At 38.7% G+C, this 24,308-nt stretch overlaps 1 protein-coding gene across 2 annotated transcripts in view; it reads right to left on the bottom strand.

The window, feature by feature from the left end:
• Positions 1-22,922, bottom strand: part of LOC127456456 (RAC-beta serine/threonine-protein kinase-like) — a 41,866-nt gene extending 18,944 nt beyond the window's left edge. Inside the window, exons 1-6 of one of the 2 annotated variants that reach the window (XM_051724972.1) lie at positions 22,567-22,922; positions 5,507-5,588; positions 3,246-3,400; positions 2,917-3,045; positions 2,572-2,683; positions 2,038-2,179 (exon numbers count right to left, since the gene is read on the bottom strand). In XM_051724972.1, coding sequence (XP_051580932.1) covers positions 2,038-2,179; positions 2,572-2,683; positions 2,917-3,045; positions 3,246-3,291 — 429 coding nt within the window. In that variant the 5' untranslated portion in view covers positions 3,292-3,400; positions 5,507-5,588; positions 22,567-22,922. The remainder of the gene's footprint in view (positions 1-2,037; positions 2,180-2,571; positions 2,684-2,916; positions 3,046-3,245; positions 3,401-5,506; positions 5,589-22,566) is intronic. The other variant, XM_051724971.1, reaches the window with a different exon arrangement.
• Between the last annotated feature and the right edge of the window lie 1,386 nt (positions 22,923-24,308).

Genomic DNA, 24,308 nt, shown 5'->3' with positions numbered 1-24,308 from the left:
ATGGCTCAACAATCTCAAAACTATTGCACAAAAAGGGGCTGTATGGGAGAGTGGCTAGGAAGAAGCCTTGGCTGAAAAAAAGCACATGCTTGCCTGTAAAGACTTCGCAGTATCTTCCAAATGATGTATTTCAAAGATGTGGCAGAAGATCTTGTGGCCTGATGTGTCTAAAGTGGAACTTTGTAGCTTAAACTCTAAACGGTATGTGTGGCGCAAAGCCAACGCTACACATCAGCCTCATAACACCATCCCCACAGTGAAACACGCTGGTGGTAGCATCATGATATGGGGGTGCATTTCAGCAGCAGGGACTGGCAATCTTGTGAAGATTGATGGGATAATAAATGTTGCAAAATACAGAGATTTTGAATAAGAACCTTATCCCCTCTGCCAGAGAGTGTAAAATTGGGAGGAAGTTTGTCTTTCAGCAGGACAATGACCCAGAGCAACACTAGAGTGGCTTAAAATGAAGAAAATGTATGTCCTTGAGTGGCCCAGTCAGAGTTCTGACCTCAACTCTATTGAACATATGTGGAAAGACCTCAAAATTGCTGTCCATCACCGATCCCCAACTAACTTGGACAGCTTGAACACTACTGCAAGGAGGAATGGGCTAATATTGCTCTGTCAAAACCAAGTATAAAATTAAGGGGATGAATACTTATTAATTCTCGACTTTTCGGTTATTGTTATTATTATTATTTAATGCTTATTGTTATACTTTTTTTTTTTTTTTTTTGGCTGCACTGCTGCAGAGTTCAGTAATTCACAAATACATAAAAAAAAAATCTGCTGAATTACTCAATCATATGTTGCGAAAATCATTTGTGTGAAATAATGGTTGGGGGCCGAGTACTTTTTCAAGGCACTGTAACAGGGTTGCTGCAGAGTTTTTAAAATCAAATTTAAGACTTTTTAAGACCTTTTTCAAGACCTGAACAAATAAATGTAATACTGTATCCCCATACCAAAACAAACTCACTAAAATCACAATCTAAAAAAAGTTTAAAATACTCACATTTTCCACAAATAGATCACATTAAAATTGGTTTATGTACCATTATATAAATAAATACAAATTAAATGTCGACCAATATTGGATTTTGATATGACAATGTGTTGAGGCAATTCATCTGCCAATAGTTTTTAAAATTGGTTGCTTATCTTAAATGTTCTTAGTCTTTATTTCCTGTGATGGGAAGGGCTAGACAGAGGCTACAAGAGTCCATATTGAGTAAAATTCAGATGCAGTTTATATCATCAACAGTTGATCTTTAGTGATCACTTGTCATAAATTTCTGATATTACTGCTTAATGATTGTGAACTGCTCTGCAACAGCTGGAAACACTCACAAGCCCCCGTGTGCTTAGAGAAAATACAACAGTGCCACGTTTTCACTTCGACGAACACAGCGCATGCATTTATTTAATTAAATCATATATATTGTTTTTAAGTTTGATAATCATATTAGCATGATTCCTGTCTTCCACCCCCAAATTAAGACCTCTTTAAATGATAATTAAGAATTTTGTTGAAACATTTAAGATATTTAAGACTGATGTAGGTTGATTTTCCCAAATTGTAAACACCGTGGCATTGTAGTGATTTAAAAAAAAAAAAAACAACAATTTTTTGTTTGTATGAGTGGCCCGATAGCATGAGTTTGGGGTGGTACTCTTTTTTTTTTTTTTTTTTACCAATGGCAGAGAGAAGGTATATTCTGAATTCAGACTGAATTTTTCTTTTTGCAAGCCTGTTCGATGACACTAATTTTGTAGAAACTACACACTTCAGCTTTAATTGACAATAATTTGTATTATGATTATTATTAATGCTGCTTCATGTCATCCGACACCTTTAACTTGTGGTAAAATCACTTACGCCCAGCTTTTCTGTGGCTTGTTGCTTTATGCTATCCAATTTCTGGAAAAGGAACGTTGGCATTTATCAATCCAATCTCCAAGAGAGTAGGGTTCTTAAGGAGAGTTCAAGCATATCTCCCAGATTGCAATAATACTTTAAGTCAAGGCACTCACCACTTTGGTGCGGGACTTTGCAATGGCAGCCTCCATCCCCTCCAGGCTGTTGTCTCCAGGGGAACCAAATTCCATTGGCTCCTCATCTTCCTGGGACTTGAGCCCATTGGCTACAGCCTGGATTGCGTGTATCCACTCCTCTCTGAATCAAGATTAAACCATATACAGTTGCACAACTTTAAAACAAAGATTTTCAAATACAAAGCAAGTTAAGGTTCCTCTTCTTACTCTGTGAGATCCAACATCTCCATGATCTCATTTCCATGGTTACCATCCTTTGGAGGGATCGGGATTTTTAATTATGGAATGACCTAAACACAATTCCGGTGTTATCTGAAATGGTTTTTACCTACTTTACTGTTGACCTTATGCAACAGGCAGTGAGTAATATACTGTTTTGGTTGGCAGAGAGCTGGTTAATATAACAAAATCAGCTTTCTCAGTTAATACCATTCAGCATCTCCATAACCACCTCCATTGTAAGCTTTCTCCATCCATGCATTTATACTTTCCATCACACTGAGAGTTCCTCACCTTTCAGCATTGCTGTCCACATGGAAGGTGCGCTCGATAACAGTGGTCCACTGTAAGCAGCGGATGACAAATGTGTTCGGTCGAGGTCTTTCAGTCTTCATTAGCTGACATTCTGTTAGAAAGCACAAGACCAAACCCTTAAAGGACAGTTCACCCAAATTGTTTTAATTATTTTACTCATTTACTCTCATGTTGTCCTAACACCCATATGAATCTCTTTTGTGGGACACTTAATCTGCTTTTTCGTTCTACAGAAGAATGTCATAAGAGTTTGCAAAAACATAAGGGTAAGATGACACATTTTTATTTGTCATATCCATTTATGTGTAGCAAAATGAGGCAGACCTGCAACTGAGAAGTTGTTGAGAGGTGGCTGATTGTGGTCTGACGTCTCAGGCTTCTCCTTGTAGCCGATGAAAGAGCCATCACTCTTTAGAATGAAATACCGGGGCCTCCAAGTCTTAATGTATTCACCTGCAGACAAGAAGAGATACAAGAAAGTAGATGGCAGGAGGAAAATATCAGAGGAATAGAGAGGGAACAGAGGATAGAGCAGAAATACAATGAGAAGGAGACAAGAAATATGAAAAGATGGAGAAAGAAAATTAGTGGTAATACTGTAAAAGAATGAAATGGATATACATTCAACTACCAAGTGAATGAGCAGTCCTCACCTCTCTTGTGGAGCCAGCCCTCTCTGACGATGCTGACCTCGTTCATGCTGGGTTAGGGGCTGTGTGGGGTGTAGGACAGGGAGGCAGGGAGGTTGGGGGAGGGGGCGCCGAGTTTCGGGTCAAGCAGGTGTTTAGAAGTACAAAGCCGGAATTACCTGGACAAAGTGAGATCAAAAGCAAATAAATAACATATAATAAAGGAAGCAGATGTTACTGGTCATATTGTGAACTATTTATCCATGTTAATTATTTGTTTTTTTTACTACGAAGACAATCAAAATATCATTACTTGCTTTTCCGCTGATATGAACGACACTTCTCTGCTGATGTATGTGTGACCAGAGTTAAAGCTAAAGTATGTCATTTCTGCGACACTAGTGGCACAGAACGGAATTGCAAAAATAAACAATGTTTTCAAAACAGCTTTCTGAATATATCCCTAGTCTGAAGTTGTTCAAACAGTCAGATAGTTCCGCCACCAACTCACACCATTGATTGAGTAACGTTGTTGGGGCGGGTCTAAGCAGGTCACTCAAAACAAGCACAGGAATTTTTATAGCCCCAGAGATCGTGTATACAGTTTGATCAAATGGCTTACTTATAGTTGTCTCTGCATATTAAGTTGGGACACTGAAAGAGCTACATACTTAAGCCTTAAACCAAGAGCCAAAAGTTTTTAGTGAGTTTTAACACCACCCCTTCAACAGACTGTCATGTACATAAATCTGGTATTGGTCGAAGTCTCTTTATGATCACTTTAGTCGCAATGTGGTATAACATGACTCAGTCAATTTAATAATATAATATTTGTTATGATTGTTTATAATAATTATAATAATATACTTATATTATACAATAATAACATTTGTCATAATTTCTTGACTTTAAAGTCCTCTGGCTTTAAATTTGGTGGAACACTCCAGGAAGAACTTCCGAGTACCTGTCTGTAGGTTTGTTCACAGTAGTTTTAACATGCTTCTCATGAGGTGAAATGCTCCAGTGGTGCAGTTCTCAAGGCATGTTTTAAGCGAACCGAACTATCAAGCATCTACATCTGAGATGGAGTTCATGTGGAGCGCTCACATATTGCAAGTCGCAGCACTGAAAACTGCAGCGCATCATGAGCCACACCCGCGCTGTGTTTGTGTCAACAACAGAGCAGTGCTCATTCAGTGAAACGCGCTGCACATGCAGACCGTATATTTACTCATTAAACGCATCCTTTGTGATTCATAAAACTGTTGTTTGGCTTCAAGGGACTTTGAATATGGGGCCTGGGTATATTCAAAGCAAAGACGCTGACACCGACCCCTGAAATCGCAAGTTTGAATCCAGAGTGTGCTGAGTGAATCCAGCCAGGCTTCCAAAGCAACCAATAGGCCCGGTTGCTAGGGTGAGTAGAGTCACGTGGGTTACCTTCCTTGGTGGTTCTCACTCTCAGTGGGAAACGTGGCGAGTTGCGCGTGGATGCCGCGGTGAACAGCGTGAACCTCCAAAGGCGCTAGGTCTCTGCGGTAATGCGCTCCGCAAGCCACGAGATAAGATGCGCAGGCTGACTGTCTCAGACGTGGAGGCAACTGAGATTCGTCCTCGGATTGAGTCATTATGCCACTACGAGGAATTAGAGCGCATTGGAATTTGGGCATGCCAAATTGGGAAGGGGGATAAAAAAAAGAAAAGAAAAAAGAGAGACATTCAAAAATAATGAACGAGTCATATGGACTACTTTAATGGTGCTTTTATGCTCCTTTTACGTCATATTGGAGCTTAACAAAAATGACCATGACACAAAATAACACACAACAGCTGAGCACCGGAAACAGCTCTTTACTAATGACCAAAAGAGCCATCACTTCAAATCTGGGGATGTGGACTTTAATGTTCAACATAAACAATGCTTTTCATCATGTGAGTGTTTCTGTTATTGGATTTTAAAGTAATGGTTTCTGCCAAATTTCAGCCTTTATTTTCCTCTCTGGACGAAAATCGGAAATATAATTTTATGCCATTTTTGACCAAAAATCTTCAGCGGCTTAAATTTCGGTGCATCCCTAATAATTACAAGTTTAAACCAGCACCGTGAACTTTTAAATGCGACCAGTGCACACTGGTCACCAAATGCAACACATGGTCACCTGATTAACCCTACAGGAATGCCACCTGCATAGCAATTTTTCTAATGTAAACTTGACATAAATGCTATGTTCAGCACTCTGAGCTGCTGTAACACACAGATAAGACACAATCTCTAAGGATCTCACCTTTAATGCAAGAGGAACAGCTGAATATGGACCTTTGAGCTCTTTATAGACATCTGGGGTTGAAACCTAAAATATCAAATAACTTGGGAGGAACATTTTACATCAGTTGTGTTTCTGCACTGCTCTTCTGCGAGGATACATCTCATGGTTTGAGGTTACCTGAACTTTATCTATAAACAACACTCTGAGATATACATCTGCAGACCCAGAGTCATGATGTGCTATTTATTATCACATTGATATTCTTATTTGACTAAACATTTATAACCAATATATTACTTGAAGGAAGAACAACACACTCTAAACATCACTCTTATTTTCATATTTGAATTATTTATTATACAATTCTATTGAATTATATTACTTATTATAACACTTATTATTCAAGTGTTTTATCCACCACACATCAATGTTTGTATTGTACTACATCATTAATGTTTGTATTGTACTACATATAGTAATAATTTAAGAGATGAAACCTGTGATATGGCTGATAAAATTTCCATAGAAGACATTTTATTATTTTTATAAATAGGACTTTGCACTATACACAATTAAACTAAAAACAAAGATGAAAAATACTCTGCACGAAAATAATATGCAATATAACATTAGGCTACAATAATAAACAATTCACTTATGCGTTTCTTTGGCAGTAATGTTACAATAGAGTTTATTCCCTAAAAAAAAAATTAATCCATACAATACTATGCTATGAAATCAATACATTATAAACAACTTGAGATGAGTAGCCTATTAAGTTTTACCTAGGGCTGAGTATCCCCAGCCACCTCACGATACAATATGTATTGTGATACACGTTACGATTCTGAGTCAGGTTTGAAGGCCTCCTTGCTGGCACATGCTTTTTCAGTTCTGCCCACAAATTTTCTATTGGATTGAGGCTTTGTGATGGCCACTGCAATACCTTGACTTTGTTGTCCCATTTTGCCACAACTTGAGGTATGGTTGGGGTCATTGTCCATATGGAAGACCCGTTTGCGACCGAGCTTTAACTTCATGGCTGATGTCTTTAGATGTTGTTTCAATATATCCACATCATTTTCCTTCCTCATGATGCCATGTATTTTGTGAAGTGCACCAGCACCTCCTGCAGCAAAGCACCCCCACAACATGATGCTGCCACCCCCATGCTTCACGGTTGGGATGTGTTCTACGACTTGCAAGCCTAGCCTTTTTCCTCCAAGCATAACGATGGTCATTATGGCCAAACAATTACATTTGTTTCATCAGACCAGAGGACATTTCTCCAAAAAGTAAGATCTTTGTCCCCATGTGCACTTGAAAACTGTAGTCTGGCTTTTTTATGGCAGTTTTGGAGCAGTGGCTTCTTCCTTGTTGAGCACCCTTTCAGGTTATGTCAATATAGGACTCATTTTACTGTGGATATAGATACTTGTATACCTGTTTCCTCCAGCATCTTCACAAGGTCCTTTGCTGTTGTTCTGGGATTGATTTGCACTTTTTGCACCAAACTACTTTCATCTCTAGGAGACAGAATGTGTCTCCTTCCTGAGCGGTATGATGGCTGCGTGCTCCCACGGTGTTTATACTTGCGTACTATTGTTTGTACAGATGAACGTGGTACCTTCAGGTGTTTGGAAATTGCTCCCAAATATGAACCAGACTTGTGGAGGTCCACAATTTGTTTTCTGAGGTCTTGGCTGATTTCTTTTGATTTTCCCATAATGTCAAGCAAAGAATTTGAAGGTAGGCCTTAAAATACATCCACAGGTACAGCTCCAATTCAGTACACCTCCAATCAGAAGCTAATTGGCTAATTGTCTAAAGACTTGACATAATTTTCTGGAATTTTCCAAGCTGCTTAAAGGAGACAGTTAACTTAGTGTATGTAAACTTCTGGTCCACTGGAACTGTGAATTGTGTCTAAACAATTGTTGGAAAAATTACTCATGTCATGCACAAAGTAGATGCCCTAAACGGCTTGCCAAAATGATAGTTTGCTAATATGATATCTGTGGAGTGGTTAAAAATGAGTTTGAATGTCTTCAACCTAAGTTTATGTAAACTTCTGACTTCAACTGTACATTTTGTTACATGTTTATTGTTTACCAGCATATTTTGTACTACTTAAGTATTTACATTGACATGTTTTGCACACAGTAATTTTCATTCACAAATGCAAGTAAAATGCTTGAGAGCCCTGTAGAGCCTTGTTCTCCTGTCGAGCTTTTATTTTTAATATAACTTTAACATAAAGTCTTTTCTGTTCAACGTTTTTGATGGTAGTTTCACACCTCGGGTTAAGACATTGGTACAGTATGATTTTTAAAATTTACAACTTTACAGTTAATGTGTATTCTCTTCTGTCATCTGCAATAACAGGCACAACGCTTGATGCTCATAAAATGTGATTGTGAAATATTTTGATCAGTCTGTGTTTTCAGATTCTGTGCTTCTCACATTCACATGTGTGCTGAAGCCTGCGTGCTTAATTAAATGTATTTAATTAAATCAGCATTTCAATAATCACACGTTTAAATAATCACACTAGGACATAAATATTTTAATTTGTCCATTTCAGTAAACAGTAACAGCAAGCACTCATTAAGCGTGTGTGCATTTGAAAGTAGCCGTGTGTCAGTCATACAGTGCACAAAGACCAAACTGAGTAGGTGCTCAGTACTACTGGTACTGCAAAAACACAGGTACCATTAAATATTTTCACTACATTGTGATTTTTTTTTATGTATTTGCTCAATAATGGAATGTTATTTTTTTCCCCAAAAAATCTTACATAGTGCAGCTTTGATTTCTTATATTATGGCATAATATAGATTAGCCACAGTGTATCATTTAGCCTACCATCTTAACTAAAGCTGAGGGCAGGAAGAGAGCAATGGATAATATGGAGATCATTTCAGAGTGGTGAGTTTAAGACTATGGAAAATGTCCATTGTATTACAAACTGCATGAATTAATCTAAAGCCCGGAGTCAGTATTCATATACAAGTACCTTCATAAGTTTAAACAAACTGCTGATCTACGATCAGGGTCTATAGTCCTAGTGGGGTAGTGCTGATCAATAATCAGCTTTATTATTACATCTTTAGGGAAATTATTATATGTATGAGTTGACCCCTGATCTACGTGTATTACAAAAAGGCTTATATACACAACGGCAAAATCACCTCATGTCTGTTTTGACCTCTGTTAGTGCATCCTGAAAAAAATAAAAAATAAAAAAATAACTCAAAATCAACCAATAAATAGTTCAAAAAACTTTTGTACAGGGCCTGAAATTAATTTCTGAAAATGAGGGGGAATTCCCCTCTTACACAGCTCATATGGGGGGTATTTACACACTTTGAGGGTGGGGGGGATAAAACTTACAACAAACTCACCTAAATCTCACGGCGGGCTACTTTTTTCAATTCCTATATAGGTCAGATGGAACCAGGGTCAGAAATTAACTTTTAAGGCAATATCTGATTTCCAGGGGAATTTTTTTACCTTTACAAGGGCAATTTTGTTTTCTATTCTAACCTTATAAAATGACCCTGTCATCCTGTTATGTTAGAATTTAAACAATTAATTCAATTTGAAAATTGCCATGTTTCAATAATTACAAAATTGCATGATCTGAACATTGCATAATGTGCATTGTTACTGAAACAAAACTCTCATATTCACATATTTCCAAATATTTTGGCTATTAAATTAACAGCCTACAAAACTAATGCATCGATTGAGATGACAGCATTTCTCCAGATTTGGAATGAGGATCTTAAGAAAACTTGGCAACTCCATCATGCCAGTTGAATAAATCAATGCAAAAATAAACATTTTACAATGAAAATTAGTCAGAGATTTGATTCATACACTAAAAGTGGTTAATGTAAAATTATTATTGTATCATTAATAATGTTTTATTTTACATAAAGCTATTTATCTAGATATTATTTTTGTATGATGTGCTGTTTGTACTCTTTGTTTTTGTCTTCTGAATTTTTTTATGCAAGAACAGTATTGTCTATGAGTGCTGCAAATGACCTCAGACATCTCAGCGCAGGAGGTGCTTTGAGTTCAGTTGACTTTATTTCCACAGAGCAGTTCATTGTGAATGCAACTCTGCAGCCTATACACCTGTGATTAAAACATAAAATAATACAAAAACACCTCGAACCATGATTTATATTTCAGTGATTATTATCATAATAAAAATTATTTTTACATTTATAAATGTTTTTATGTCTTCATTTGTGTAAGTAATTTTCTACCTGCATGTTTAGATGGATACTTGTCTGAGGGTAAATGGAAAGGTGTATATATATATATATATTATTCTTTTATCACTTCATTTTAATTGCTTTTTTGTTTCATTTGGAGTGCAATTTGAATTTAGAAATGTACTTGATTTAAATTAATTTCATTTTCAATGCAAAATCACTAAAGCAAGAATATTCACCGATCCCTCAGCCCGGGGGGGATATATATCGTGAAAGAGGGAACAAAACGTAAACCCAACCGGTAGAGAATGCACGGATGAAGTAGGAGATGTTGCCCTTCACAACTGTTGTAAAGCCATCTTTCAAAAAGTTGAACAACACACATTTTAATTGCACTTAATTTTTTTCCAGTTTCATTTGAATTTTTTGTTAAAATACATAAAAATTGCTTTATTGGGGTCCTGAGTAGCTCAGCGAGTGAAGACGCTGACTACCACCCCTGGAGTCACGAGTTCGGATCCAGGGCGTGCTGAGTGACTCCAGCCAGGTCTCCTAGAAACCAAATTGGCCCGGTTGCTAGGGAGGGTAAGTCACATGGGGTAACCTCCTCGTGGTCGCTATAATGTGGTTCTCGCTCTCTGTGGGGCGTGTGGCGAGTTGTGTGTGGATGCCGCAGAGAATAGCGTGAAGCCTCCACATGCGCTATGTCTCCGCGGTAACGTGCTCAACAAGCTACGTGATAAGATGCGTGGACTGACGGTCTCAGACACGGAGGCAACTGAGATTCGTCCTCCGCCACCCGGATTGAGGTGAGTCACTACGCCACCACGAAGACTTAGAGCACATTGGGAATTCCAAATTAGGGAGAAAAGGAAAAAAAAAAAAATTGCTTTATTGTGTAGGCTTAACCCTAACCCTGCTTAACGAAAATTACCCCATAGTACCACATAGCATCCAACCTGCGGTAATACCGGCGTTCGTCGGTTTCCTGGAGGAGTTTTTTTTCTGCGACCAACCGACCAATCAAATCTTGGTCGACCAAGACTCTTATCAACTAACATTTGGTAGACTATTAGGGGGCAGTGAGAAGTGAGTGCCCGTTTGTGCGCGCTTATGGCGCGAGCATCTGCCACTGACTCTGCAACATCTGCACAACAGATGGCACAAAACAAGTTATGTTCAGCAAAACATTCCAATGAAGATCGCAATGTATGTATTTGGAAGTAGGCCTATAGGCTAGCAGATGTTATTAATAAAACATCAAGAACTCTTTGCAAGGGCATTTTTGCCCAGAGCCCCTGTTAATTTCCGACCCTGGATAGAGATGGAGAATGAGAGATGAAACAGGTGTTTAAGTGTCTCTTCACCATGCAGCTGGTACACATTTAGGTATTTCTGCCTTTAACAAATGTGCTGCATTATGATTGATGATTGAGCTATGGCTGCAACTAACGCTTATTTTAATAATCGATTCATAAAAATTAAATTTCCTGTATTTTATTAAAATATGATTTTTCAAAAAACTGAAATGTAAAGGGTGTAAGGATTTGGTTTGCTTTACATTACTGAATTAACAATTCTATACTCTCCCAAAACTTTGAGCAAAGCCTGATTCATCAGAAGTTTAAATTTATTATTATTATTATTACTTTCAGGACATATGCGAAACAGTTCCTTTACTTGTAAAACATAACAAAAAATGCTCATCATTAATGAGTAAAATGACCCATCGGGGATGGAGTGTGACAAAAAAAAAAAAAATCAGCCCAGCAGAGGGCAATAGTGACACGAGAACAGAAATATTAATAATTCTGCCCAGCTGAAAAATACATAATTATGTTAGATACAGTATGCTTTACATTTACATTAAATACATTAAAGTATTTTAATAATATAGTTTTTAAAATAGTATTTTCACTGATTACATGCTTCTAAACTATTCTTTTCAAAAAATTGTGTATGTTTGTCCAGTAAAATAATGTTTGCTGTTGTATACTAGTGAAATCAGACATTACATGATGTGGCATTATCAGGACACTTAGCATTATTATACATTATATTCTGCATTATATACAGTTTAATATAGTATAATCATCTGTAAACCCTGTACAAATTCACTCTCGCGCTTGAAAAGACTCATTCTGGTGCTCACTGTATTACATGCGTTACATGAGCAGGAGAAAACACTTTAAAATCTGGCACACATTGACTGCTGAGACTTCAGTCTGATATCCATGAAAGCTGCACAACTGATTACATTGAAACTGAAATAGTGGTATGATGTTGGACAGTTTAATCAAAATGACTGCGCTCCCTTTCTCCATTGCGATCGGTTTGATTGACGCAGATGCGTGTGCTCGCTTGCTCGTTAGAGTTTAACAGAAACTCGCTTGTGGTAAACAGTTTTGCGAAGCGGCTGATTTTAAATTCATAACATGTTTACATTATAAAACATAGAAAATAGCAGTAAAATGAAAGTGATGCGCTGGAGAGAAACAACTCTTGTGCTTCAAACTGCACAAGCACTTTGTCAAAGCACTTGACGCAGCAACTGCTCCACATTAAATTGTTCGCTTATTATCATCTTCTTTGAAGGGTTTATAAAGTGCTCTCGTGCACTGGACAACTTGGGTCGTGTTTTGTCTCCGTTGTTTTTCAAACGAGTTTCATAATGCAACACATTATCATCTGTCTGTGCAGTGATGTCACTGACGGGGCTTCTCCATGCTTACTGCAAATATCCAACTAATCGATAATGAAATTCGTTGTTGATGATTTCCATTATCGATAGTTGTTGCAGCCCTAGATGGAGCAGCAAGATATGAAAGGCGTCAAAGCTATAGATCGCCCAATGCGCTTGCAATTTTAACACCTTTGTTAATTATTAACAGGAGTGATAGTTTTATCGCATCGCTCGCTAACGGAGATGCAGAATAACACCATTTTATGTCAAATTAACAGGTTTAGAAAAGTTTATACTTAAGTTCAGTAACTATCCGACAAAGCGCTCAGTCACTGCTTGTGCTCACACTAAACCGAACAACCGCTCAATGTGCTGCTGATACATGCATGAGAGAGGGAGAGATAGAGCGGATTTACCTGCGCATCTTCTGGAGTTACAGTTTGATACATATACAAGTTTTCAATTTCTTAATTGAACTTAATTTCAATTTCTTTGTTTTTATAAGAAAGTCATTTGGGGGAAGTGAGTGCAAATTAGTACTACTTTAAAAAGCCAACACATTGCTTTTACCCTGATGATCATTGTACATATAACATTTTAATCTGATTGAACTGACTGGCCTCCCAGGTAGGATTAGATTACAATACAAACTTAATGAACATGGGACAAGGATCGGCCACTCTTACAGCAATGTGTTTTTAAACCATTTCCAAAAGGATACATGAAAGCACTAGTCCATCACCATGGAGATGCCAATTAGATTAGAATGAAGTCGGTTTGATCAACAGGTAAAAACACCACTATGTACGCCGAACAAGTTAAGATACACGCTGTTTTCGGGCACATTAGAAAACTTAGCCTCTTAGAGCTGCATTTTCAAACAATCTTTATGCTTAGGTTGTAAATGGAGGTGTATCAATAAACTCAGAGCTTATTTACTGTCACGTGTGTGAGAAGAATAGAAAGTATGCAACTAGATGCTTACATTTTCTGAAGTCAAATATTTCTGAAAGTAAATATTCAAATAAATCATATTAAAATGGTTTCAGTTATAATGACACTTTTGCTTACATATGAAATAAATTCTCTCCCACCTAATGCTGATAATTATACAGAAGACCTTCTAACTAGGTACATTACAAAAATATAAATTATACTTATATTTTAATAGTTTTTCATCATTTTGGTCACATTTTAGCTTTTTAAAAATGAACAAATCCATGTATTTCATAATAAATATATCACATTGCATATATTTTGTTACATTTTTGTTTAATTTCATATATATATATTTTTTTACTATTTACAAGTATTTACAATGATATGTTGAACACAAGCTAAAAACCGGCACTGTCTCTTTAAGAAAACTGGCATTTCTGTAAAGAATGTCTGTAAATGAGCACGTTATCTCATCCGTGCTATGATTAGAATTAAATGTTTATTTTTGTTTTGTAAGTTTTTGATCAACAACTGACTGTAGAGAACAGAAAGGGTATGACAAATGGGTCACGTGAATCTTGTCTTTTGACACACATTGAACAAATTTTACTCTCAACATGCAGTGAAAGGATCTTGCTGCAGAATAATCCACCACTATAATTCACAATCACTGGTAAGCGAAATTTGAACATTTACCAGCCAGTTGTCATATAAATGTACTTTAAATTGCATAACGAGATAACTGGTTGCAAATGCGAGTGATTTCCTATCATTGTAGTGGAGGGTTGCCCATAGAGTAAAAGATAGATCTTGGGATTTAAAAATTTAGATTGCTAAAATGAAGATCACAAGGCATCGGAAAATCGATACCCACCCCTACAACGTATTCCTGCGTTAAAAAAAGCTGGATGCAGCACAGAGAATGGCACAGCATGGAGTTGTCGCAAAATGTGATTTAAAAATCTTCTTTAACTTAACATAACGTCTTAAAATCGCTGGGCTCATCACACAAGATGCTGAAAAAGCAGGGAGACATGTCATAACAGACATAAAAGATGTTCACATAGCCCAAGTTTACGAAGAAAAAAACAGTTCCAAAACAGCACAGACTCGCTGTACAGTTAGACATGGACAGGACTAGGGATGTGCCAAGGTGGCTGACTAATAGACTAGTCGTCCAACAACTAACTAGTCGATTAGTGGGGTTGACTAATAACATTAATATTTTTAGTGGTGGTGGTTTTAATGGGAGAACCAATTCTTAAATTAATTAAAAGACAACTTCTTGGAGAGTGTTTTTGCGTGATTATGGCTTGTTGTGCTTAAAAGTGGAAAACTCTCTGAAAGAAGTTTGTCTTCTTTAATGGTTTAAGTTTAGCCCATTTATGCACCGCTGCTGTTATAGCCATCAAAAGCACCGCATCAACAACACACTAAAAGATGATCACTGTTGGACACTGAATCCTCCTAAAAAGTAATTTTACAGTGTGGGGCATTATTATATCAAATTGATAGTATTTTTTAAATACTTCCCCTAATGTGTCTTAAAAGGTGCACTCAGTAACTTTTGTCTGTATCATCTTGGACTTACACTGACACCTAGTGACTTGGATGCAGCATAAAGTCAGTAGTTTTCAGTTTCAGATGTCATTGTAGAAATGTAGTATTCACAGTCAGCCATGATTACTTTAATCAGTGAGTGAAAGTGTCAAATAACAGGACGGTTACTGAGAATAAGCGAGTAGTATTCGGCTGGTCATGTGATTCTAACATGGCAGCCCCCATGTGCGGACCCTCTCCATGTAGAATAAAACAGCTTTTATAATCAAATCAATCAAATCAAATCACTTTGTCACACAGCCACATACACAAGTGCAATGGTGTGTGAAATTCTTGGGTGCAGTTCCGATCAACATAGCAGTCGTGACAGTGATGAGACATATACCAATTTACAATAACATCAAATTAACACAGCACAATTTAAACATCTGATATACACATAATTACACTCAACAATATACAAATAATAACATACACTGTACAGTATACAATACGCACTATACAATAAAAATAAAAAATACAAATATATAAAAGTATATAAAGAATGTACAGTATTGTACTGTATTGACATTCAGGCTGTCGGTTGATAGTCAGTTGTTAAGAGAGAATATAATATAATAATATAATTTATGACAGTCCGGTGTGAGATATAAGAGTAAGGGTAATAAAGTGCAGTGCTGATGTATTTGATCGTGGGAGATCAAGAGTTCAAAAGACTGATTGCTTGGGGGAAGAAGCTGTCATGAAGTTGGCTGGTGCGGGTCCTGATGCTGTGATACCGCCTACCTGATAGTAGCAGTGAGAACAGCCCATGGCTCGGGTGGCTGGAGTCTCTGATGATCCTCCGAGCTTTTTTCACATACCGCCTTGTATATATTTCCTGGAGGGAGGGAAGCTCACCTCCGATGATGTGTCTGGCAGTTCGCACCACCCTTTGCAGTGCTTTGCGGTTGTGGGCGGTGCTGTTGCCGTACCATCGGAGATGCAGCCAGTCAGGATGCTCTCCACAGTGCAGGTGTAGAACCGTGAGAGGATGTGGCGGTTCATTCCAAACTTCCTCAGCCGTCTCAGGAAGAAGAGGCACTGATGAGCCTTCTGCACAACGACTTCAGTGTGGATGGACCATGTGAGTTCCTCAGTGATGTGGACACCCAGGAACTTGAAGCTGCTGACTCTCTGAACCGGTGCTCCATTGATGGTGATGGGACAGTGTTCTCTGTCTTTTCTTCTGAAGTCCACCACAAGCTGCTTTGTCTTACTGACGTTGAGGGAGAGGTTGTGCTCCTGACACCAGCATGTCAGATTGTGCACCTCCTCTCTGTAAGCTGTTTCATCATCGTCAGTGATCAGACCTACCACCGTCGTGTCATCAGCAAACTTAATAATGGCATTGGAGCTATGTGTTGCCACAGTCATGTGTGTACAGGGAATACAGGAGTGGGCTGAGAACACAGCCCTGCGGGGCTCCAGTGTTGAGGGTCAGTGATGAGGAGATGTTGCTGCCTATTCTAACCACCTGGCGTCTGCTTGACAGGAAGTCCAGGATCCAGCTGCACAGCGAGCTGTTTAAGCCCAGAGCTTCTCATCTAGCTTGGAGGGCACTATGGTGTTGAATGCTGAGCTGTAGTCTACAAACAGCATTCTCACATAAGTGTTCCTTTTTCCAGGTGGGAGAGAGCAGTGTGTAGTGTAGATGCAATGGCATCATCAGTGGAGCGGTTGTTGCGGTAAGCAAACTGCAGCGGGTCAAGAGAGAGTGGCAATAAAGAGCAGATGTAATCTCTGATTAGTCTCTCAAAACATTTGCTGATGATGGGGGTCAGAGCAACAGGACGCCAGTCATTTAAGCATGATATTTTTGATTGTTTTGGAACAGGCACAATGGTGGATGTTTTAAAGCATGTGGGGACTACAGACAAAGAGAGGGAAAGGTTGAAAATGTCCGTAAAAACACCAGCCAGCTGGTTCGCGCACGCTCTGATGACGTGGCCCGGAATGCCGTCTGGGCTAGCGGCTTTGCGGATATTCACCCGTCGGAAGGATCGGGTTACATCCGCTACAGAGACGGAGAGTGAACTAACTTCTGTAGCTTCAGCCGCGAGAGCTCTCTCAGCGAGGGTGGTGTTATTTCCCTCGAAACGAGCATAAAAAGTATTTAGCTCATCCGGTAGAGAGGCAGCAGTGTTCACGGCGGAGTTTTTATTCCCTTTAAAGTCCGTGATGATGTTAATTCCCTGCCACATGCTTCTAGAGTTGGTGGTGTTGAACTGTCCTTCAATCGTACTCCTGTACTGGCGTTTTGCGGTTCTGATTTCCGATTTCGGAGGGCATAACTGGCTTGTTTATGCTCCTCCACGTTCCCGAAATTAAAAGCGGAGGTCCACACATTAAGTGCCGCGCGAACATCGCTATTGAGCCAATGTTTCTGATTCGGATAGATTCGTACAGTTCTGGTCGGAACGACATCCTCTACGCACGTTCTGATGAAACACATTACGCTATCAGCGTAAAGCTCGATGTCGTCATCAGAGGCGGACCAGAACATCTCCCAGTCCGTGTGATCAAAACAGTCTTGTAGCGTAGAATCTGATTGGTCCGACCAGCACTAGATCGTTCTGAGGGTGGGTGCTTCCTGTTTCAATTTCTGCCTGTAAGCGGGCAGAAGCAGAATGGAAGAGTGGTCCGATTTGCCAAATGGTGGGCGGGGGAGGGATTTGTAGCCATCCCGGAATGGAGAGTAGCAATGGTCCAAAATCCGGTCCCCTCGTGTGTTGAAACTAATGTGCTGGTGATATTTTGGTGCGACTGATTTTAAACTGGCTTTATTAAAGTCCCCGGTCACAATGAACGCGGCCTCAGGGTGCGCGGTTTCCTGCTCACTTATAATCCCATACAGTTCCTTGAGTGCCCGGTCTGTGTCGGCTTGTGGGGGGATGTACACAGCAGTGATAATGACTGCTGTGAATTCCCTCGGTAGCCAGAATGGTCGACACAGAAGCATAAGAAATTCCAGATCAGGAGAGCAGAAAGACTTGATAGAATGCACGTTCCTCAGATCACACCAGGATTTGTTGATCATAAAACATACACCACCTCCTCTGCTTTTACCTGAGAGGTCTTTCGCTCTGTCCGCTCAGTGCACGGAGAACCCCACGGGTTCAATGGCTGAGTCTGGAATCTCCGCAGACATCCAAGTTTCCGTAAGGCAGATAATGCACCAGTCCCTTGTATCTCATTGGAAAGAGATCCTCGCTTTCAGCTCGCAGAGCTTGTTATCCAGAGAGATAATTTGCCAGTAGAATAGTGGGTAGCGGGGGTCGATTTGCGCGGCGTCTTACTCTGATGAGAACGCCAGCTCTGTTTCCTCTTTTCCTCCTGTGTTTCCGCGGCCGTGCTGCCCAGACAAAGGGCTCCGCTTGCGTGTTTGTAAACAGCGGGTCGGCATTGAGGAATGTGAAGTCCGGATTATGGTGTGAGATTGCTGAACCAATGTCCAAAAGTGTTTGTCTGTCGTAGACAATAAGGCAGACAACATCCAAGACAAAAAACATAAGAATTGTGAACAAAACAAACAAAACATTACTATGTTGTGTCGGAGCTCGCAACGCAGCAGCCATACTCGGCGCCATCTTGAGTCCAGTCATATCAGTAACATAAGGTTACTGATATGACTGGAGTCTTCATTTTAATGTGAGAGGTCATGATTTCATGCATATATTGCAAAATTACAATTCATGTCTTTGAGTTCAACTTTTTTAATGAGGAAAAAAATACTGAGTGCACCTTTAAATAAGAAAGATAAACTACTTAAGATTGTTTATTGCACTAAAAATAACTTGTAAGAATTACACATTAAAATCTTGTACCTACAAGCTGATCGGAATGCAACAAAGAGTACAATTAAATATTTTAGAGCTGAGAATAACTAGAAAAGTACTCCATATTTCACTAGAAAAAAATCTAAGATTTGATTATGCCTAGGCTAATTTGCATGACTTTTCCAGGCCTGGAAATCACAATTTAAAATTCCCTGATATTTCCAGGTTTTCCATGACCGTTGGGACCCTGAATCAGTGAACTAATCCAAATATTAAAACATTAAAGTAACATCATCTGAATACATTCAGTAGCAAAGAAAAGAGAAGCAATCAACTTGATGATTTCGTTTTCTGCACGCCAAATCCCCAATTAAACAATGATACAGTAAAATGGCACATTTTATCTTATAGAAAATAACGGCTACGTTTCCCCGACTTTCCCTGGCTTGAGAATGACGCACTTACATTTTATATCACACTTCTGGGATGTGAACCCTAATCCTAAACATGAGCAATAACAGTCATTCTTGCCTTAGCAAACACTATTAAAGGAATATTCCGGGTTCAAAATAAGTTAAGGCCTTTGCACACCAAACGAATGTTCGGCGCGATTCCACGCCACGATCAACATGAATCGTGAACTAGTCGAAACAATAGATTCCTAACAAACCATTTTCAGCTGGAGCGAACATTCATGTGGCGACAAAGCAAACCTTTTTTTTTTTTTTACGGTGAGTGTGTAGATACCGATTTCAGTCGTAAAAACCTTAAAGGAATAGTTCACCCAAAAATGAAAATCTGCTGATAATTTACTCACTCTCAGGCCATCCAAGATGTATCTGAGTTTCTTTCTTCATCAAAACAGAATTTAAGATTTTTAGGATTTCATTTCAGGCCTCCTCCTTTAAACAATGCAAGTGAATGTACTCCATTTTTTGACGGTCCAAAATGCAAATTTAGGGTGCATCAAAATAATCCACACGACTCCAGTCAACAAATAAAGTTCTTCTGAACCCAAATGATTGACCCAACTGTTTTCAACCCTACTGAGATGCCGGTGACTGAAATAGAGCCGTCATGTCTCACTCTCAAGTAAGTGTGTGCATAATGCATATACGTATGTGTGTCCACATGTGTGAGAGACGGAGCACGAAGGTGCTTCTCAAAGATATCACATAATTTTGAATTTGTATTGATCTAGTGTATCTAGCTTTAATACAGTTCAAGCCTTCGTTGCTAGTTCGAAAATGTCACTTTTTCTACTAGCAACAGAGGATGTGCTGCTTTTCGGCATTGGAGTACCAAGGTAGTGTGTGTGTGTGTGCGTGCGTGCGCGCAAGCAAGCGAAAGGGGGGGGGGGCGGGTAGCGTGGTGCTTTCCTTTATAGCAATGTGAGGCTAATTACATTGAAACAAAAAAGTTTTACATATTTAAAGTTATTTCGGATAATAGAAACTGTTGTGTTGATCATGTCCGGGGTCATGACGTTCTTAACTGATTTACTTTAACCAATGTCTTGTTTATATGGTTATTTTGCTGTGGTAGCATGTATGGTGTGGGGGTGTGTGTGTGGGGGGATGAGATGAGAGAGAGAGAGAAAGAGAGGGAGCCCAAGGAAGTTTTTCAATCGAAACTGAAATAAATTTAGGATATTATAGACATTGTTTGTCATTCTTATCCGATGTACTTAACCAGTGTCTTTGTTTTATTTTGTTATTTTGTTGTGGTAGCTTGTATAGCTCTTTGAAATAACAAATAATTTGGCGAAGTGATATGGAACCGTTATGTGATCAAGACCTGGAACTACTTCATAATCGTGCGTTTACTTGAAAAATACTTTCACACCATAGAACTTCCGTCAACCATTCAGAATCAAGCATTCAGCAGACCCGTGGTATAAATACAATTAATACTGTTCCAAATGATAACATGTTTTAACCATTAAACAATTTTTTTCACTCGATTCTTTCTAATCACCCCTCAGACTGTGTATGCATGATAATACCATCAGTCAACTTGTCCAGCAGGTGAACTGAAATAGTTTGTGAAGTGTCTCGAACATTTTCTTCCTCACTGAGCAAATCAAACACACTCATCATCACTGCTGCAGCTTGTAGAGAGATGCGTTTTATTTTTTCGATCTGCTTGCTAGTAGAGCTGCCCCCTGATATTCGACCAAATGTTAGTCGATGAGAAGAGTCTTGGTCGACCAAGTTTTTATTGGTCAGTTGGTCGCAGAAAAAAAAAAAAAACTCCTCCAGGAAACCGACGAACACCGGTATTACCGCTGGTTGGACGCTATGTGGAACTATGGGGTAATTTTCATTAAGCAGGGTTAGGGTTAAGCCTACACAATAAAGCAAGACACCTTGATTTCAAACTTTGAACTTTATTTATTTGAACTAAAAACCATACTGTTTGCATAAAAAAAATTCAGAAGACAAAAACAAAGAATAATTTGCGCGATAGTGGAAAAGCAGCTAGTGTAACCACAAATTTCTCTTTATTTTTATTTTTTTTAAGAAAAGGTGCAAGGCAAAATTTATTTTTGTGTTAATCAATATTATGCCACAAATGCTGTCAATTGAGCTTGATTTGTACTGAACTCAGAAAATTCCTTTAATAACAAAAATGGCTGCTCTTTACTCCCCTTTTTAATGCTTTGAGTGTCAGACTGGTCTGTGCCAATGGTGATTGCGGGCACTGCAATGCCTCTTCGCACAGATCTGGCATGCTATCAGATCACCATGGGCACAACACTGGATTATCCCTGCAAAATAAAATCCCCACCTTGTGACACCCCTGCTAGTCCCTTACACAATTGCTTAACACAACAAGTACTGGCATTAAAAGCACAAATACTGTCTTCCTCACTGACATATTGAGCCAAGTGTGTCTAATGTACGTGTATCAGTCGGTCAGTGGTCTAAATGGCTGTTCCTCTTTCACAGAAATGGTCTTATTCAACCTGCCACTCAAGTCTCTCTCTCTCTCTCTCTCTCTCTCTCTCTCTCTCTCTCTCTACACACACACACACACACACACACACACACAAGTCCAAAGGAGAAAGACAAACAAGAGCTGGAGCCATTTCAACAACCTAATGATTACACGCTTTCTGTGCTGAGTGCAGGAATTTTAGACTTTTTCCACTCAGAAGCCCTAAACCTGACCCCTCTGAATCTTACTAACCTTCAGGCCTCATTTACACTCACGCACTAACCTAATGATCGCATTATTTAATAGCTTTCAAACTTCTAACCCCTTTCATCTTAAATAAAGCTGTAATCCTTTATATCTGCAAGAAGAACTGCATTGAAGTCCAATGTAGAATCAGAAGGCAGATCAGAGCAGCATCAGTTTAATCGATCATACAGTATGTACAGTGAGTTTGTCCTATAGATCTGTACTGCACGCAGAGGGCCTGATCAATAATACACTCGTTTCCACTAATTCATGTATTCTTTTTTTATTTGTTTTAATTAATGTAGTGGTTTGAGGTCTCTCTCCAAAGTCACGATGCATGCATTTACAGTGAATCAACAAGCAATGACCCCACGAGAGATGCATAAGAGGGCTTATATTCATCAATGAGCCTGCTTTCGCTTATTGAACTGATTTATAATGGGGGGTAAACAGAGGGATGCGCACATGTGGTATGATGGGAGATGGGGTTTATCTGTCCAGTAAACCAAATATACACCGATTCAAACATATCCATGCAGAAATTCATCTGCGAATTTATTTTACAGGGAAATCCCAACATGTTTAAGTCTAGTTTAAATACAGAAACTCAGGCTAAGCTAAACATCACGCTAGCATTCAATCATCGGTGCACGAGTCCCTTACCTGCACTTTTCTTCTTCTGTGATGTGTTGGTCAAATGCAGCGTATAGATCCTCGAAAGCCCATGTAAGTGGAGCGAATCCAAGGTGTTTGAAGGTGTTAAGTGTTTGTTTATTCCCCTCGCGAGCGAGCTGCTGTGTATTGAACTCTGCCAATGATCACTCAGCTGCCCCCAAAAAACAACACCCGAGCGCCCGGTACTCCTTACAAACTCCCCTCAGTCACTCAAAACACGAGCCCGGTCGCCCAAACTCATCCCACAGCGATTATATGTCGCGTTTAATGCTTTTAAACTGCTCGCAGTGCCCGTGCTGGTCTCGCGGATAGGCCTCCGTCTAGCGACTCAACGGGAGCACAAACAGGAAATGACGTCAGCGCACGTTCGGCGTGGCGTCACGCGTAACGTCCGATATTTTGAAAATGACCGTTTAAAAAAAAATAAATAAATAAATAAATAAAAAAATAAAATAAAAAAAAGACCGTTTATTGTGCTGCCGTCTGTCAGCGCGGTGATGTGACGTGTAGATAACGAGGCTGTGCTTTTAAAACTCATTTTCAGTTCGCATTTCAATGTATAGCGCTGGTTTATATTGTTTCTCTGTATAGAAGTCTAATTGTTTACTCAAATGTGCGCTTGCCTTTAAATGATAAGAAAACATATACCTTTTATGTAAATAAAATGAATGAAAACTACAACCATTCCCATGTTATATATTAAAGTATCATAGTATTACTGCTTGGCACCATTATTGTACCATGGTACAACCACAGTACTTTTATTGAAATAATTCCTGACAAAAATGTGACTAAATGACTCATGCTTTAAAGAATAGAATGCAACACTTTACAATAAGATGATATTTAGTTAATACATTAGGTATCATAAACTACCGATTGTTTACAGAATTTAACAAAAATAAATTATTGTTAGTTCTTAATGCATCAAGTAATGTGAACTTTTACAACTTTACACTTAAAAATGTATTAGTATATGTTGAATATAACAATAACCAAGATTAATAAGTGCTGTAAATGTATTGTTCATTGTTAGTTTATGTTAAGTTAACTTATGCTAACAAATACAACCTCATTGTGAACTGTTACCATGTTAATTTATAAAAACACAAGTGTTCATTGGTTCATAATGCATTAAAGGGATAGTTCACCCCAAAATGAAAATTCCCTCATCATTTATTTACTTTCGAGTCATACCAGATGTGTATGACTTTCTTTCTTCTGCTTAACACAAAGATTTTTAGAAGAATATCTCAGCTCTGTAGGTCCATACAATGCAAGTGAATGTTTACCAGAATTCTGAAGGTCCATATAACACAAAGGCATCATAAAAGTTTACCAGAATTCTGAAGGTCCATATAACACAAAGGCATCATAAAAGTAATCCATATGACACTGTGATTAAATCTATATCTTCAGAGGCGATATGATAGATGTGGGTGAGAAACAGATAAATATTTAAGTCCTTTTTCTCCCTGCCCAGTAGGTGGTGATATTCACGAAGAATGCAAATTGCTAAAAACAAAAGTAGTAGTAAAAAAGGACTTAAATGTTGATCTGTTTCTCACCCACACCTATCACTTCAGAAGACATGGATTTAACCACTGGAGTCTTATGGATAACTTTTATGCTGCCTTTATGTACCTTCAAAGTTCTGGTCACCATTCACTTGCATTGAAAGGACCTACAGTGCTGAAATATTCTTCTAAAATTCTTTGTGTTCATCAGAA

Source organism: Myxocyprinus asiaticus, chromosome 18 (assembly GCF_019703515.2).
Source record: "Myxocyprinus asiaticus isolate MX2 ecotype Aquarium Trade chromosome 18, UBuf_Myxa_2, whole genome shotgun sequence".
In the NCBI taxonomy this organism is placed as follows: domain Eukaryota; kingdom Metazoa; phylum Chordata; class Actinopteri; order Cypriniformes; family Catostomidae; genus Myxocyprinus; species Myxocyprinus asiaticus.
The sequence above is the reverse complement of the archived record's forward strand: the minus strand, read 5'-3'. Positions and strand labels throughout refer to the sequence as shown.